The sequence below is a fragment of the Sciurus carolinensis genome, chromosome 1, assembly GCF_902686445.1.
Source record: "Sciurus carolinensis chromosome 1, mSciCar1.2, whole genome shotgun sequence".
NCBI classification, from domain to species: domain Eukaryota; kingdom Metazoa; phylum Chordata; class Mammalia; order Rodentia; family Sciuridae; genus Sciurus; species Sciurus carolinensis.
This window is the reverse complement of record NC_062213.1, coordinates 128,325,111-128,343,254: the sequence shown is the minus strand read 5'-3', so window position 1 is coordinate 128,343,254 and position 18,144 is coordinate 128,325,111. Positions and strand designations below refer to the sequence as shown.

The following is an 18,144-nucleotide window of genomic DNA, read 5'->3' as shown; positions in this document are numbered from 1 at the left end:
ATAGTTTTTAACCTTCAGTTCTGAGTGACTGGGCAGTTCCTCTGCTGGTTTTGTCTGAGTTTGCTTGTGAGGCAGTTGATTTCTTATTTTTGTTATTTCATTTTTAGCCTTTCCAGTTGGGAAGTTATTCTCAGAGCTCTTTTTTTCTTTTGCTGGTTACCCTATACATTTTAACATATATTACACATGTCTGAACACGTGTTAACGAGTATTAAACAAGTCTAGACATTAGTAATACTCCGTCACCCTCCCAGGAAATAAGATTTTAGAACACTACTTCTATCTGCTTTCCTCCTGATTTATATTCATTTGTCATGGTGTACTTTTTTTCTCCAGCTGTGTAAAGTCTGTTAAACCTATTGATGATATATCTAATTTTAATTGAATATTTTATTTTTAAAAATTCTTTTTGGTTTTCCACAGGTTAGTTTTACTTTTAATAGTTTTCTCTTCTTAGTAATTTTTTAAAAATTATGTATTTATTTATTTAATACACTCTGCATTGTTTTATAGGATTTGTCTAGAATTCCAACATCTGAAATCTTTTTGGGTCTGTTTGTTTTCTAGTCCTTTGTTTCAGATTGTGATTTTAACCTTAGTGCTTGATTATTTTTTATTGTGCTCTGGACATTTTATTTAAAAGTTATTGTCAGAATAAATTTAGAGGCTTAAAGTAGCCATACTTTCCTTTTAAGAGCAAAGTTTGCTTCATTAGTCAGGGAACAACTAAGATCCTTAAGATGCTTAGTAGTAAAGCATCTTAATAAATAAAAGCAAGACTCACATTATAGGTTTCATAATTTTGTTTCCCAAAGGAGTTATATCATTGTTTTCCCACATCACTATCATGTTAATTCCTTTGCATTAACTTAGCTTGGAATATCATACCATTCTTTTTCTCCCATAAATTCTATTCATTTTAAAGTCTCAGTTTAGATTTCACATCCTTTCTAGAATAAAGGTTTTACTTTTTTCCCCTCTCGAGTTAACATTAATTGCTCTTTACTTTGTCTTTCATAGCACCTTTCTTAGATCTAAATACTCTTCTGATAGTACAGTTGTCAGCTCTAGCAGGTTTTCCAAAGCTGATCTCTTAGATATCTGGTCACTTAGATCTGTTGTATTGATAAATTCCAAAAGTGTTGAACTAACTCTATTAACAGTTTCCCCCTTTTTTAATTTTGAAAGTAACTTTACTAACATACTAACTGAAACAAAATTTAGAAGGCAAACAGGACAAACATTTTGGAAGCACTTTCCATGTGATACTCATAGTCCTAGGCATCAGTGATAGAGAGTTGAGTAAGACTTGGCTCCTGCTCTCAAGTGGATATGGAAGGCAGATATGATGTACAGATTGCAGAGGGAACACAAAGGATACTTAATACATAGTATTTGAGGTTGGAAAATGAACAGAGAAGGCTCCTAAGACAGGGTCATCTTGTAATTTATTTTTCTAATGGGCACAATTAGTCATTACACAAGGGTGTTCTGGGCAAACTGATAGAGATGATCACTTCATTCTAAAAAGTCATGTGCTGAGTTTTCAAGACAGGTAGGAATTAAGCAGGTTAATTGAGGAAGAGCCTTTTTAAGGGGAAATATAGAAAAACATACTAGAAGATTAGCATAATATTAGGGGGAAGCATGTGAAATTGCCTTTTTATACATGAGGAAGGGTCAAATATTTGCAGTTTCATATAGTTCAGCCTGATGTATTAAGGTAACTTGGACACAGAATATTTGTGTTTATAATGGCAGGAGATGAGCCTGGAAAACAGGACTAGAATCAGATCATGAAGTTTTCGAATACTATATTGTGGAGTTTAGACATTGTTCTGAAAGTGATATGTTTATTTGAAAAATTTAATTATAAAGTATTTAATTTTTGAATATTCAGTACTTTATTACTATTGGCAGAAGTGAGAATAGACTAGTTTTTTTGTTCAAAAATTTTGTTTGAGAGGCACAGATTTATTTAGGAAAATGAGTCACTTCAAGGGAGAATGTGAGTTATCTGGAGAGTGAGAAACTTTAAAAATTTTTTTTCTAGCTTTTTGGTATTAATTTTTACTTGAAGCAAAAATAATGTGGATGCTATCTTTTATTTAGGCCTTGAATAGCCAAAAGATTGAAATTATCTCTTCTCTGGAGTTTTTGTAGAATTCCCTTATAAATCTTTTGGACTTGGTACTTTTTCTTAAGGGGTGAGGTGAGTAGGAGGTAGGTATCTGAACTTTTAAAAATTTCTCAATTTTTCAGGCTGTTTAGTTTTTTCCTTTTTCTAGAAAATTATTTCATCCAAGTTTTCAAATTTCTTTACAGAAAGTTGAGATAAGAAATCTTATTTAAAAGTGAATCAATTTCATCCTTTTTGTGCTTATTTATTTTTTCTTGTAATTTTATACTCCTCCTTTTAAAATTAGATTATCTGGTGCTTTATTTTTCAAGGAACCAGCCCTTGGATTTTCATCCATTAGTGTGTTTGCATTTTCGTTTTCTGATTAACTAGATGCTGCTTTCTGCTTTTCCTTTTCCTTTACAGTTTTTGTTGGATGTTTAAATCATTAACCTTTTTTCCCTGTTTATTGAAATTTAAAATTAGGTTCTGAGCATTGTTTTAGTTGAATTGACAGGTTACATATTTTATATACATATATGTGGTCTATATGTATGGGTATATATATGTATATTTATGTGTATGCATATGTATGTACTTGTATATTTGTATATAATACAGCCGTATTTGGTATGATTGTGGTAATGAATAGGAGGAGGAAAGATATGAATGATGAGGAAACTATTTAGAAAGCAGGTAAGAATATTATAATAGATCATGTGAAAAAATTTGATGTCCTGAATTGAAGTGGCAATAGAGATAAAAAGAGCATAGAGAGCAACTGGAAGTTAAGGATGTGAAGGAAAGATACCTCAGAATAATTCCTAAGTTTGTAGTTTGGGTAGCTAGTATATGAAGATACCGTCACTGAATTAGGACCCATGTTCATTATGGGAAAATGGAAGTGTGTATTTGGGGTGAAAAGTTATGTTAGATGTGGACATCAAGTGTACAATGTTTTAATTAAATCCAGGTACAGATATCCTGTTTAAAAAGCAGATATTCAAGTCAGCAACTCATGAAGGAGGAGGGAACTGGAGATTGGAGAGTCATTAGAGAAAAGATGATAATTGCGGCCGTGATTTTGACTGAGGTGACCTAGCGTGGTATCTTTAGGACCTAGGGCTAATGGGTCTAAGGTGTGTCTCTTATGTCCTAAAGTTCTGTGAGAATTTTCTAATTTTGTGTTTGCATTTTGGTACATTTGGCAACATTCTTGGTTTTCTTAATGTCTACCATACTCACAGGTCTCAGTGCTGGTATTTGTGTTTGAGTGGTTAAGTGATCGTCTAGAGACCACATTTATGGTAATAAACAAATTTGTAGTAGTAGAATTTGTATCAGGTTGACATTTACTAATGTACAACTAAGAAAATCTTTCTTCAACTTTGGACCTCATACTGAATTATTTTGCCATTAAAACTTTCTTTCATGGTGATGATTACAGATTAGAGATGTTTTTCAGAGAATTTCTGAAAAACTGAGATCTTATAATGAAACTGGTTGAAATCATGAAAATAACAGAGCAACAGAATAATCATCACAGACTGATCAAAGAACACAGGATTTACATTAATCATGTGCTCAGACCAAGGAAATGCCTAATAAGATGTGCCCTCTGCCCAAGGTATTTCATGGAAACTTGGTGGCAGAAAAGCACCAGGAGATCATGTGTATGTGTATGTATGTATGTACATGTGTATATGTATCTAATTTATTGCATGGATTCTTATTTACCTGTATAAAAATACCAGCTTGTAATGTTTATTAGCAATACTATGACATTCTTGTTGACTTTCATTTTTTAGAATTTTGTTTTGGTGTACATACATGTTATGAAATGATTACAACTATTAAAGTATAGTCACTATTGCATACATTTGTTTATAGAACTTATTCATTCATCATTCTTGACTGAAACTTTCTGCCCTTTGACCAACATTTCCCCCCTTCCTCTGCTGGCTTCTAGCCTGGAGCCCCTGGCAATCACATTTTAACTTTTGCTTATATGATCTCAACTTTTTTAGATTATACATATAAATGAGATAATGCAGTATTTGCTTTTTTTGTGCCTGGTTTATTTCATTTGGCATATTGTCCTCCAAGTTCAACCATGCTGTTGTAAATGACAAGATTTCCTCCTTTTTAAAGACTGAATAATATTCCATTATATATTATATCACATTTTCTTTATCCACTCATCTTTTGATGGACTTTGATGAGCACTTAGGATAATTTCATACCTTGTCTGTTGTGAATAATAATGTAATAAACGTGAGAGTAGAGATTTCAAGATACCGATTTCATTTCCTTTGGATGTATACCCAGAAATAGAATTGCTGTATCATATGGAGTTCTATTTTAAAATCTGAGAAATTGCTGTTGTTTTCTATAATGGCCATGCTAATTTACATTCCACCAACAGTGTACAAGAATTCCCTTTTTCCACATCCTTATCAACACTATTTTCTTTTTTATAATAGCCATCTTAACTGTTGTGAAGTGATATTGCAGTTTTGGTTTGCATTTCTCTGCTGAGATGTTGAGCATTTTTTCATGTACTTTTTGGCCATTTGTATGTCTTTTGAGAAATGATAATTCACTTATTTATCATTTTTGATAAATGATAATGGTTATTTTTAATTGGATTATTTGTTTTCTTGCTGTTGTCATTGGAGTACTGTATATTTTGGATTATCAGATGTATGTTTGCAAATATTTTCTCTCCTCTAGGCTGTCCCTTCATTCTGTTGATTATTACATTTGTTGTGCTAAAAGTCATTTTCTGAAACAATTTTATAATTTGAAATAATTTTAAATAGATAAATAATCCTGTAATACAAATGAAATAGAAACAACAAACCTAAGCTCTTTTTAAAATAAGAACATCTGTTGAATTGTAGTTAAGTTTGGCTTTCTAGCATTATTGGGTAACCTGGTATTTTATTACTGAAAATGCTTATATCTGCACATCTTTGTGGCTCAATCAAGTGTTGAACATAGAGGATTGACCCCTGTAGTAGACATGGAGATGTGTCACTGAGATTCCTCTTTAGGGGTTACTACCTAGCAGAGAAATGCAGAATCCAGGCAGCCCCCTCTATCCATGCCTTAGGGTCCACCTCAGCTGCAGAGACCCCTCCCTGCAGGTCGTGACATCCCTGTGGTAGCACCCATTTGTAGATTGAGCAGGCAGAGGTATAAAAACCTGGATGTTTCAGCCCGTCACTGAGTACTCTGTTGGACAGTACTTGTTTTAGAACTTCCATCTAGTTGGTTTGAATTTTTTTGGGCCTGTATCACAATTTGAATTCTTCCTAAACTTGCTTTCTCTGTCTTAAAATTCACAGGTGTTAATCTCTAATAAACATTTTGTATACCAAATACCCTATTATTTCAACCTCAGAGAAATCAGCCCACAGTAGCTCCTGATCTCATGGGGCTAGTTTTCTGGAAGGAAATATACATCAAACTGAAATTAAAAATATAATCAGTGTTATATAGAAGCATAGATACTCTGAGAGTATGTAATAAAAGGACCTAAGCTGGTTAACTTTATTGTTTAGGGAGGTGGTGTGGATTAGTAGTCAAATCGCAAACTTTGGGCTATTTATCTTTCTAGGACAGTTTTCTCATTTCTAATATGTAAATGACATATGGTCTCTGATTTTTTAAGAGATACTAGCACAGGATTTCCGACGTGATTGGGGGAAGTTTTCCAGAAGCTAGAGAGAAGGCCCATTGCACAAACATTTCAAGCTTTTTTGGTGTAAGTTTATTGAAGTCCCATTTGCCAAAGTACTTCTTATGGCTAAACATGACTCATGAATGAAACAATAGATTTCCACCTTTTCATAGAAGGATTTGTAAAATAAGTGTATATATTTATATAATATTTATGTAAAAATTACCAAACATAGTATCTGTCACGTAGTAGTAGTTAAAACTTACTGATTACTTCATGGAAATAATACTTAGTACAATTTGAGCATTGCTAATCTGAAAATCTGAAATCTGAAATCTTTTGAACACTCCATGTTTTCAGATTAGGGATATTTAACTGATAAAGAATATGCATGTATTCCAAAATCAGAAAAACTCTGAAATCTCAGGCATTTCAGATAGGGGTTACTGAGCCTATAAAGAAGCAAGTAAACTATTACTTTTACACATGTTCTCTCAGTAGGATATGAAAAGAAACCCATTTGGAGAATATGGTATATTCTTTTTGACATTTTAGGATGATTTTTAATGATGATTGTGTTTTGCAAATAAAGTAAAGCTTTCTCTCTTTTTTTCCTCCACAGTAAGAAAAGTGGAAAACCACCATTACAGAACAATGAGGTAAAATTTTATATCATCTACATTTTGATATTTTATATACTTAGTTCATTTTTTGTTACACAATTCAAAATTAGGATAAAAATCATAGAATTTTAGAATTAGAAGGAAACTTAAAAATATCATTCTTTTTTCTTTTTGGTGGTACTGAGGATTAAACCTGGGGTACTTGGTCACTGAACTGTACCCCTAGTCCTCTCTATTTTTTATTTTGAGACATGGTCTCTCGCTAAGTTGCTGAGAGCCTCTAACTTGACACTCTTTGCCTTAGCCTCCTTAGTCCCTAGGATTACAGGTATGTGCCATGCTCAGCAAAAATATCGCTTCTAGTCTGGTATTATAGAAATTCTTTCTGGAATAGAATCTTGACCGGTGTTTCATAGTGTTTACTTGAATTTGTGCATTATTCCAATAAGGCAGTTTACAGCTGTTAGTTCTAGCCCATGCTGAGGTTAATTTACCTCTGCTTGCTTCTTACTGATTAACTCTGTTATGTCGATTTGTAGCTGTACAGGACAAGTCTACTCTCTCTAATAGACACATATATTTGAAGAGAGTTGTGAATTCTGAGTCTTTTTTCCCTATGCTAAGCAATCTTCATTTCATTTACTATTTCTCATGTGACATGGTTTTTGATCCTTTTTCAATTCTGTACACTTTTCTCTGGTCTTTTTTTTTTTTTAATTTTTTTTTAGTTGTTGATGGACCTTTATTTTATTTACTTACTTATATGTGGTGCTGAGTATTGAACTCAGTGCCTTGCACATGCCAGGCAAGCACTCTACCACTGAGCCACAACCCCAGCCCCTTTTCTCTGGTCTTAAGCTAGTTTTCCTGAACATTGCACTAGGAATATAATATAGTTGAAATGTGGTTTGACTAGCATGGAATATGCCAACACTATTACATTTCTTGATATGGATACCATGTTGCTAAAATTCAGCTTAAGATTGCTATTATTTAGTCATAACCGTTGTTTATGTTAAGTGAAGTTTATGGTAAATTATAACCTTCAGTTATCTTTCTGCTGAACAGTTCTGTTGACAGATCTCTTATATCTTGTATTTCTCAGTTGTTTTCTTTCTTTTTATAATAACAGCTTTATTGATATAATTCATATGCCATAATATTCATTTGTTTAAATATGTAAATCATTAGCTATTATTATATTCAGAGTTGAATAGCCATCTCTGCTATCTAATTTTATAAATTTTTTATCAACTCCCAATAAAATTCCATACGCACTATTAGTCACTGGCTCAGTACTCTCTTCCCCCAGCCCCTGGCAGCCACTATACTGTTTTCTGTCTTTTTTGATCTGCTTTTTCTGGACTTTTTATAGAAATAGAACCATGCAATATGTGGTTCTTCATGTCTGTCTTTTTTCACTTTGCATGGTATTTTCAAGGTTTATTCATGCTTTTTCTGAATCAGTATTCTGTTTCTTTTCTTTCTTTTCTTTTTTTCTGAATAGTATTCCATTTATAAGTATAACACGTTTTATTTATCCATTCATCAGTTGAGGGTCATTTAGGTGGTTCCATTTTTTTGGCTATTAAAAATAGTGGTGTTGTGAACATTTGTATACCAGTTTTTAGGTGAACATATGTTTTCATTTCTCTTGGGAATATACTGTGGAGTGGAATTGCTGGATCATATGGTAACTCAGTTGATTTCTTTAAATAAATATTTTTTAAACTTTGTTTTATTTATTTATTTTTATGTGGTGCTGAGGATCGAACCCAGTGCCTCACATGAGCTAGGCAAGTGCGCTAACCTTGAGCTACAGCCCCAACCCCTTAAATAAATATTACTTTATACCTGCAATTGTCAGCTTATTGAATTTCACTGTCAATCCTATTAGTGTACAATTCTTATATTTAGGACGTTAAGTACAAGGCATTATCTGTACTTTTAATTTACCTTCTCTTTCTTCCTCAAAATTGCTAATAGTAACTAGGAAAGGACCAAGGAGATTACTCTGTGATATTTCTTAATCTTTATGGGTTTTTATATTTTAGTTTTAATTTATTCAGCAGTAACTATATCTAACTATAGCAAATTTGGTTCTTATTTCTCCATTGAGGCCACCAGAATTTTAGAGAAACATCAAAATCCTTGATTAATTTATTAAGTCATTTATTAAGTCAATCTTTCAACAAATATTTATTGAGTCTTTCACATACGCCTGGCATTGTTCTTGGCTTAATATACATGGCAGTTATAAAAAATTAGTTCATACTGTCATGGAACTTATGTTCTACGTGTCAGCTAATATACTAATATAGTGTCTTTAACAAAAGAGAAAATTAGAATAGTTTAACATGACTTCTTTTTAGCAAACTTGCTCTGACTTCTAATGATTAGCATCTCTTAAGTATTCCTAAACCCTCTGTATTAGTGCAGTCTCTGAATATCCTGCAGATTGACATCAAAATTTTTGTTCTTTAGTTTCCATAATTTATCTTTCTCTTTGTTTGAAAAATGGAACAAGATTTAGTTATGTCCAGTGTTCTGGTATATCTCTATGATTATGATCTCTTGCATCTGATATATCTGAGTAATCAAACCTTAGTAATCTTAGTAATATCCATTACCTGCATGTCATATCTGCAAGCTCTAGGACAGCAAGATTCTTTTGGCTTATTTTTGTATTTCTCCCTGTTTTTCAATTTTGTACAATTTTGTTTTTACATATGCCTAGTTATAAGTTGCATAGTGTAAGCAAGTTAAATTTAGGTTAACAACTGATTAGCAATTAAAAATATACAGGATGTATACTGATTCCACCTTTGTAAAATTGATAGGATCTGCTTGCATACACACACACACACACACACACACACACACACAGAGTAAAATAAAATTTGGAAGGATATATACCAAATATTAACAGATGGGAGGTATAGAGGTATAGGTTTCTTTCTTTCTTTTCTTTCATTTCTTTCTTTTCTTTCTTTCTTATTTTTATTTTTTGGGGTACCAGGAATTGAACTCATGGGCACTTAACCACTGAGCCACACCTTCAGGCCTTTTTTGTATTTTATTTAGAGACAGGGTCTCACTGAGTTGCTTAGCGCCTTGCTGTTGCTGAGGCTGGCTTTGAACTCATGATTCTCCAGCCTCAGCCTCCCAAGCTGCTGGGATTACATACAGGCATGCAACACTGTACCTGGCTAGGTTTTTTATTTTTTATTAGAATTTAATTTTTCTTCAGTGGATGTATTCTTATGAGAGAAAGCAATTAAGTTTTTTATCAAAATATTTTATAATCATAATTTTCGGGATGGGGTAGAGTGAAAGAATTTTCACAAGGCATGAGATATAAGGATGAGTAAAGGATTTAAAGTTAGAAAATAGTACAGAAAGATAGTCTGATTTTAAAATCCATATTTAATTTTGATGTAAAAATATTCAAAATAATGCTGGGTGCTTTGACACACACCTGTAATCCCAGCCACTTGGGAGGCTGAGGCAGGAAGATCACAAGTTAAAGGCCAGCCTGATAACTTTTTGAGACCTTGTCTCAAAATAAAAAACAAAAAGACCTGGGATGTGCCTCAGAGCTAGAGTGAGGTTCAATTCCTAGTACTGTAAAAACAAACAAAATTAAAAATCTATAAAGGTAAACACTGTGCTTGGTGTGGTATTTAGCATTTCTGGGCATATTTTGATATTTTGGGGTTGTGTGGGTAGGTTTAAATATGTATATAGTCATAAACAGTATAAGTAGATTTATTTTACATATTTAGAAACTTCATAAATTCACCTGTAAAATGAATTATAGACATCATACTGATTTTTTACCTCTAGCATATTGCCTTTTAGATCCATCTCTGTTGAAGGTCTCCAGCTCTGCAGCTATAGGTGGAGATCTAATTAATTTAACTGCTCTGTAGTATTCTGTTGTATGAATTGAACTGCTTCCTTTCTTATAATTGTATATAATTTTCATTTAATAAATTTACCATAATTTATGTAATATTGATGTACATTTAATACTTAATAGTATTATAAACAGTACAGTCTGTTTTCATTTATGTGGTTTAGTGTTCATCTTGGAATATTTGTAGGATAAGTTACTAAAAATAAATTTGCTAAGTTATTTTACATTTTATAGTCAGTGTGCATTTTATATTTTGCATAGATGAAACATAATAGTTGTACCAGTTTACACTTTCTCCAACAATATACAGTAATACTTACACTCTAGCCAGCACCATATGGCCTTTTATTTTGTTTACTATTTCAGACATTTTTTTTCAGTTAGTTCTAGTTCATTTCACTTCTTTAATAAGTTGATTGACATTTCAGTAGGAACTTCTCATTGCCATTTGATTTTTCTTCAGAATGTTACTTCTTTTCTTCAGTGTATTATTACTTATTACTTTAGCTTCTTATTTGTATCTGATGGTTTGCTTGCCTTTTCTGTAATTTCAGTGTTAAACTTTTAGCACCAGAGTCTTTAAATATATATATATATATTTAAGTAATGGGAAGTGGATTGGGGTATATCATAGTGGAAGAGCACTTGCTTAGCTTGTAGGAGACCCTGGCTTCAGTCTCCACACTGAGAAGGAAAAAAAAATCTAAATACTGGGAAATTTGGAAGTTGGAAAGGTCAGTTTTGAATTTAAAATTAATTCTTAGAAAAGTCTAGTAGTCTTAGGAAATGTGCTGTCTCTGTAGGTACTGTATTCTCATTTAATTTGGTTTCAAGAGTGAATTTTACTATGTAATTGTAGAGCATCTTGCAAAATTCTTTTCTCTAATTCTGCCTTTTTGAGCCAGACTTCCAGTCCAGGTGTTTCTTTGTAGAAAACCCTTTGATGACTTTTGGAAGAATGTAGTTTCCCTTCATGGACTGAAAGGTAATGAAAATGCATTCAGCTTTGAGATAACTTAAGAATAGAAACCAGTGACTTGAGAAACAGAAGAAAAGGAGGAGGAGGAACTAGAGACCACTTACCTGCTAATATTTTAAAATGCTTTCGTGTTACTCTCATAACATTTTTAAAAAAAACCTTCCTGGTGTTAGATTATTTCATGACCATTTCATTTTAGAATTATTCAAGCTAGAAATGAATGGAGGGTACTGAGAGTGTAGTCTGTTAATAATATATTGACTGCAGATTGGGTGAGGTGAAGAAATGGTGGTGACAGGAGGAAAACTGACAGTAAAAGTATATTTGTTTATAAAGGTAGTGAGTTGTATATTGCCTACTGCTTATTCTTTTCTTCCTATATTTTCTTAATTTGGGAAAATAAGAGATTTAGTTTGGAGTTGTAAGGTTTAGTTTGAGAATAGGTTAGCTTAACTAGATTTTGAGTAGGACTTTTAGTCTCTTCTGTCTACTGCTGTGCCCTAATCATTTGGTATACTGCCTTGGATCAAGTAAATATTTATTGAATGAACGAATGAATGAATGAATGAATGCATGTGTGAATAAATTAGACTGGCAGTATAATTCAGTGGGAGATGGTTACATCTTCTCTGAAAGATCTGAAATATTTAATCTCTGTTCCAGCTGTGACAGGGTGGGTTGATTGTTATCTAGTTCTTTTTTTTTTTTTTGGTTTGGTACTGGGCCTTGAACCACTAAGCAACATTTCTAGTCTTTTTTTTTTTTTTTTTTATCTAAGTTCTTGCTAAATTGCTCAGGCTGGCCTCAAACCTGCAATCCTTCTGTCTTAGCCTCCTGAGTTCCTGGGAATATAGGCATGCACTACTATATACCCAGCTAATTCTTTCTGTCTAACCTTTTCTTTAGGCTTCTTTGTCTACAATTCTGAACTACTTGGATTATGTAAATAAAGCACTTAGCACAGTGACATCATACTAAAACTATTAACTTAAAGTTCAAGTTAGTTATTAAATTACAGCATAGTTACTCTAAAGTTTGTCTAACTAATAGTAGTCTAATAGTAACTATGGGTATTTGTCAAGAAGATAGTACTGCTGGGCACAGTAGTGCATACCTATAATCCCAGTTATTAGGGAGATTGAGGCAAGAAGATCCCAAGTTCAAGACCAACCTTGGTCTATTTAGTGAGATTCTATCTCAAAAAAATATATAAAGAAGGATTGGAGATGTTGCTTCCCTAGTTTTTGTGAGGCCCTGAGTTTAATCCCAAGTGCTGGGGGGAAAAAAATCCACAGTAGTTAATCAAATAAGTGAGCTGTGATTTTGAGTCAGAAGAGGTCTAGGTAGGGATTGGGATTCTGGAGTGTCTTTCCTTTTCTAGGAAGTTTCTCCTGTTTCCCCAAATTGTCCAAGGGTATTAAAGAACATATCCTCTACCATACACTGTTGATGTCACTATCAATAAAGTAAATACCCTCTACTATATGCAATTCATAGATCTAGTGAAAATAAAGAAATCTCAAAGGTAGATAACGTTATTTTATCTTAACACTCTCTACACTGACAATCAATTCTCAATACTTTCTGTGACCTCAAGGCTCTATCCTGTCTACCTTTTCATCTTCTGTCATTCTAGTTCCCTTTGCTCTAGCATCTTGCTGTTAAGTGTGCACAATAGTTTTAAAGTATTCACACTGGGTTTTTGTACTGATGTTCCTTGTGCTTCATACCTGACCCCTGTACTACTTTCACAAATAATCTTGTGGCTTCATTTTATTTATGTGTCAGCATAAGTGGCAAGAGATCTTTCTGGTCATTTTGTCTGAACCATTCCCATTTTTCTTAAGACCTTGCATAGTCAATTTGTAATAAATTTTTTTATTGGTTTACTTTTTCTGTTTCCCCTGCTAGACTGTACTGCATGAGTGGAGGAACATTTTCTGTCTTTGGATTTATGAGGAGGAGAGAGTGAAGTAGCAAATTGCTTATTGAAATTCTAGGAATCCAAAAATTTCCTGTAATTGATATCAGGGAAAATCCTGTTTGTAATTTTCTTTTTTCAAGTCTTTTGTTAATCAATAAGCGTGTAATAAAAGAAATATGAGTAAGTACTTGACCATTTTTTAGCTGTCTCTCTGAATTTCATCTACTCTATGCCTTTCTCAAAGCTCCATCCAGACTGGTTATTTTGTTATTCCTCAAGCACATTAAACATGCTTTCACCTTGTTATTTTGCACTTGCTGTTTCTTTTGCTTCCTTCCAGATATTTAGGTGGCTCCAGAACTCTTTTCCCTCTTCAGTTTCTAGGTAACATCTTATTTTCTTGGAAGCATGTTTGTGAAGAACTGTGCAGTACTCATCTTGATAGTTGTCTGTATTGACTTAGATGAAACATTTAATCTTATATGTTTTAACCATCTTAAAGGTGTTTTGTTTTGTTTTTAATGTAGAAAGAAGGGAAAAAAGAGCGAGCTGTGGTGGACAGGGTGTTTTTATCAAGGCTCACACAGATCCTGAAAATCATGGTCCCTAGGACATTTTGTAAAGAGGTAAGTCTTATGAAATTGTAATGTTAAATGTTCAAGTTTAAAGGTTTTGAGATTAAAATAATAAATCATAACTCTCAGGTAATACTAAAGGTCAAATGTTTTCTGTGTAAATAAAGAAGACTTCTAAATTTTTTGTCTCTAAATTAGCACCTGTCATGCAAGTACTCTTGTTCAGTGCCAGTTTTTAAATAGTGTACTGTTGTCTATGTGATATTATTTCATTCTGTTTTATGTGAAGTAGTAGAGTATGGCATTATAGCTACCTTATTTGGTATTGCTTTATTGTTGAATACTGTCATTAAAACCAAGATTAAATTAAAAAAGACAAAGCATTTTTATTGCATTGAGATGATTACAGATGACATTGGTATGGGATATTTTTGAGGGTTGCTTCTTCATATTTAATTAAATAGATTTCTAAGATACCCCAAATTCTTTAAATATTTTTGGGAAGTGAGCTGGTTATAGGAATAAAATTTTATTATTCTTTCTTTTATCTTTTTATCAAGATTATTTTTATCATTATTTGATAGGCATTTTTAATGATCATTAAAATAATGGAGTGTTCTTATCATTCCTCAGTATTCTCCCATTCTGTAATTAGAAATATCACTGCCTTTGTTTCCTCCTCCTCCTCCCCATGCCACATCCTTTTAGTCACTGGGCTCTTCTAATTTTCCTTCCTATTCTTACCTGGATATTAATGTTCTTTAATTAGTTGCATTTCTAGCATCTCTCTTTTAAAATGTTTTCTGTCAAATTTAACATCTTAAAACACAATATTTCCCATATGATTTTAAAAAGCATTAACCTTTTAATATTGTAATAACAAGATAAGGATAAGATACTCTCAAAGCATTGCAGTTCCCAGAGAGCTCACTGTTCTTCCATCACATGGGACTCATTCTCTTTTACCTTACCTTGGCATGGGTGTCCTTGAGAAGAAAATAATGTAATAATGTTTTTTCCCTAAATAGACAGGTAATACTTGTTCCTTAAAAAAAAAAAAATTGAAAAATTCAGATGGTTACTTTTTTCTTATTCCTATCATCATCTCCCATTTTAATGTATAGTCTTCTTGTGTATGAACAAGTATTTTGATAAAAAGGAGATCACACACTTTTAAAATCTTCTCCTTCCTTTTATAAATGTTCTATTCAAGTACCCTGGAGTTTCTCATAAATTCGTTTTCTCCTTTATATTACTGCTGTTTTCACTGTGTGTTACCTGGATTATTACTTGTCTTATTGCTTCTCTTCTTGTTCACTCAGTCTTCTTTCTAAAACACTAATAAAAACATCTGGCTTCTTTTCTCTTGTAGTCACAATCTGACTGACCTTTCTTTCAATATCATCTGCTTAGAAGGTTTTTGGGTCTTACGATCAGATCCTGTGCTCTTGTGCTTTCATTTGTTCTCAGTATCTTCTCTCTGACATCCTGCTCCTTAACCCCCCATGCCAAATATGTTTTTTTTTAAAAAAAGAAGCTTAACACTTGTTACCTTCTTTGTGAAGCTTTCTTATAACTCTTTAGGCACAATGTATTGTTTTCTGTTTTCTACACCTAACTGGCCTTGAAGAATCCGTATTGGAAATAGAAGTTTCTCTAGAAATATTTGTATATTACCCTCCCCGCAGTAACTTAGCAGCTGAGTGCTCATTTTGCCTGTTGAAGTGTGTGCAGCATGTACAGTGAGTGCAGGGCACTGTGGATGTCCCCCAGGAGTCAGTGAGGAGGTAGAGGGATCTTACTTGATGATCCTCCCAGTTGTGTCTATATCTAGCTATGGCACAGAGTCATTTTATGTACAGTCTCTGAGGGATGTAAAATCCAGGTTTAACCCCAGTTCAAAAAAGCAGAATAAACTTCTGTGGAAGTATAGAAATTGGAAGAGAGAGAGAAATGGAAATATAGCACATATGAATGTGTGGAAGTTTGTACAAACAAGATGTAAAGGATGGATGTCTAAATTAGTGCAGATCTTTAGTTTCTATTGCATGCACACATTAGTTATAGGAATTAGTGGTAATTGGAAGGATACCCTTTGTATGAAGGCATTTCATAACTGTCTAGTTCACTAGATTTTGTGATAGACAAGTAAACTTGGTACTCATTTAAAGAAAAAAATGAGCAAGAATTTAAAGTGAAGAAAAAAATTAGCTGTCTAATGTTTTATTTGTACTTCAGTGATTACTTTAGAGTTGAGATTATATTTAAAGTCTGAATTAAAAGTTGGCATTTTAATAAGTTAAACTGACATCTACAGTTAGCATTTATTAATTGAACATGTATGCATGTAGCATTTAATAAATGCTAACAGTAGATGTCAGTTCTTTAGGTTCTTCTGTTGTCAGTTGAATACTGTAGGATGTTGGGATAGGGTAGGAAGGTGGTATCTTTCTAGCTAGCTGTGGCAAACACTGGGGTAGCAGATGTCACAGCTCATTTGCATAATTTATTTGATGTCATGTAATATTTTATGCTTCTGACTATCTGCTTTGTCTAACTTTCAAGGGCCATATTTCCAATATCTTCACCTTTAAAAAAAATAGTATTTGTTTCACAAAAAGTATATCAGTAATAGATGCAGTTGTCCCTCACTTCAATAACTTTTGAACACAGTGTCCGACAACTCCCTCCCTCCAACTCCCCAGGTCCTATCCCTGACTTTAGCTTGTATGTTACTCTCATATTCTTCTAATTTATGAAGTTTAAGATCAGCTTTGAATGTGTGTGTTGATGCGGGAGGAGGGAGTGGTGTCAAGATTCTCATCTCTTACTGCTTTGTGATCCATCTTGCACAGCTTTGCTTAAGTAACATTCTCAGAACATCCCTTTTTAACATTTTGTTTTACTTAGTAGATGCTTACAATAATTTTATATTGGCTAAATTTTGACTGTTTAAGCAACACCATACTTCATATGGTTTTAATTTCTTTATTCCCCCATTAAATTCTTTACCTTTTCTTTTTACCTGTAATCTTAGTTCTCTTCTTTGTTTTAGTCTATTTAATGTATTTCTATGCCATAACTGTCTTGCTGTTTCAAACATTGGCATCCCGTCACTTTTCATATGAAGTTATACAAGAATGCTCGCATGAATTTTCTGTTTTCTTGTTATTTTTTTATGTGTAAATCTTGCCTTAATAACTCAGTTGAAAACCCTATGAAGATAGGGGCACTATGAGATTTTTCTAACTGAACCAAACTTATTCTGCTTAGGCAAAATATTAGGCTTCGGATTTGTTAGTGTTTAATTACATACTAACCACTATTGTTGTTTTCCTTTGTTAAAGTTGTGTATTTAAAAAAAAAAAAAACAAGAAAATCACAATATACTGATTCAGGTAATCTAAGTTATACTTCTAACTTCTGTCATTGACTGTATGATGGCAAGTCATTTGACCTGCCTAGGATTCACTTTTGAATTCCAGATGAGAAAGATTAAGTGATCTATAAGACCTTTTCCATTTATTTTATAATTTTATGTTTCCTTTTAGCTATATTAAAAAATTGTAGCTAAAATGTAGTTCAACTGTATTAAGCTAGAATAAAGCTTTACCAAGAATCTTTACCAGATAATGTTTCTTTTAGCTTTTTCAAATGCATTAAATTTGTAATACTTGATTTATTTTAGACAGGATACTTGATACTTATTGCTGTTATGTTGGTGTCTCGAACATATTGTGATGTTTGGATGATTCAAAATGGGACACTCATTGAAAGGTACGTGTTCATTCACCTTCCTTGTGTAAATATTATATATGTGAAATACTAATTTGTCTCATATTTAAGCTTTGTCTTATGAAACAAAAAGTATTTATAGATAAAATAAAAATATTTATTAACAAAAATTCTAAATTAGGCAAAGGATACTTAAGTCAAATTTTGTGTTCATTTACTTAAAAATTTTTGTTTCCCATGTGGCAGGCACTGTGCTATATGATAATAGGGATATATGTACACCAATGAAGAGGAGAAATTCTGTACCAAAACTTGCTGAGCTGACATTTTATAGGGAATTAGAGACAATTAATCCCAAAATTAAAATACAGTACAAGTGTGATCATGAGCCACCAAGTGGGGTATCAGAAATGAATAAGGTAATTTGGAGGAAAATATCAAGGCATTTAAATGAATCACATTGAACATGTTGATTAGAAGGAAACAATTCTTAGACCTTTTTTCTGCTTCTGAATTTAGTATTTTTTATATTTTTTCATCGTAGTCTTCCTATATGTTATTAATCACAATTGATAATTTTGATTT

The 18,144-nt window shown here is 32.7% G+C and overlaps 1 protein-coding gene across 2 annotated transcripts in view; it reads left to right on the top strand.

Annotated features, from left to right (window-relative positions):
- Abcd3 (ATP binding cassette subfamily D member 3) overlaps positions 1-18,144 on the top strand; it is a 73,844-nt gene that overhangs the window by 20,801 nt on the left and 34,899 nt on the right. For both annotated transcript variants that reach the window (XM_047555571.1, XM_047555562.1), the window contains exons 2-4: positions 6,427-6,463; positions 13,777-13,875; positions 17,513-17,601. In XM_047555571.1, the coding sequence (XP_047411527.1) occupies positions 6,427-6,463; positions 13,777-13,875; positions 17,513-17,601 (225 nt within the window). The remainder of the gene's footprint in view (positions 1-6,426; positions 6,464-13,776; positions 13,876-17,512; positions 17,602-18,144) is intronic.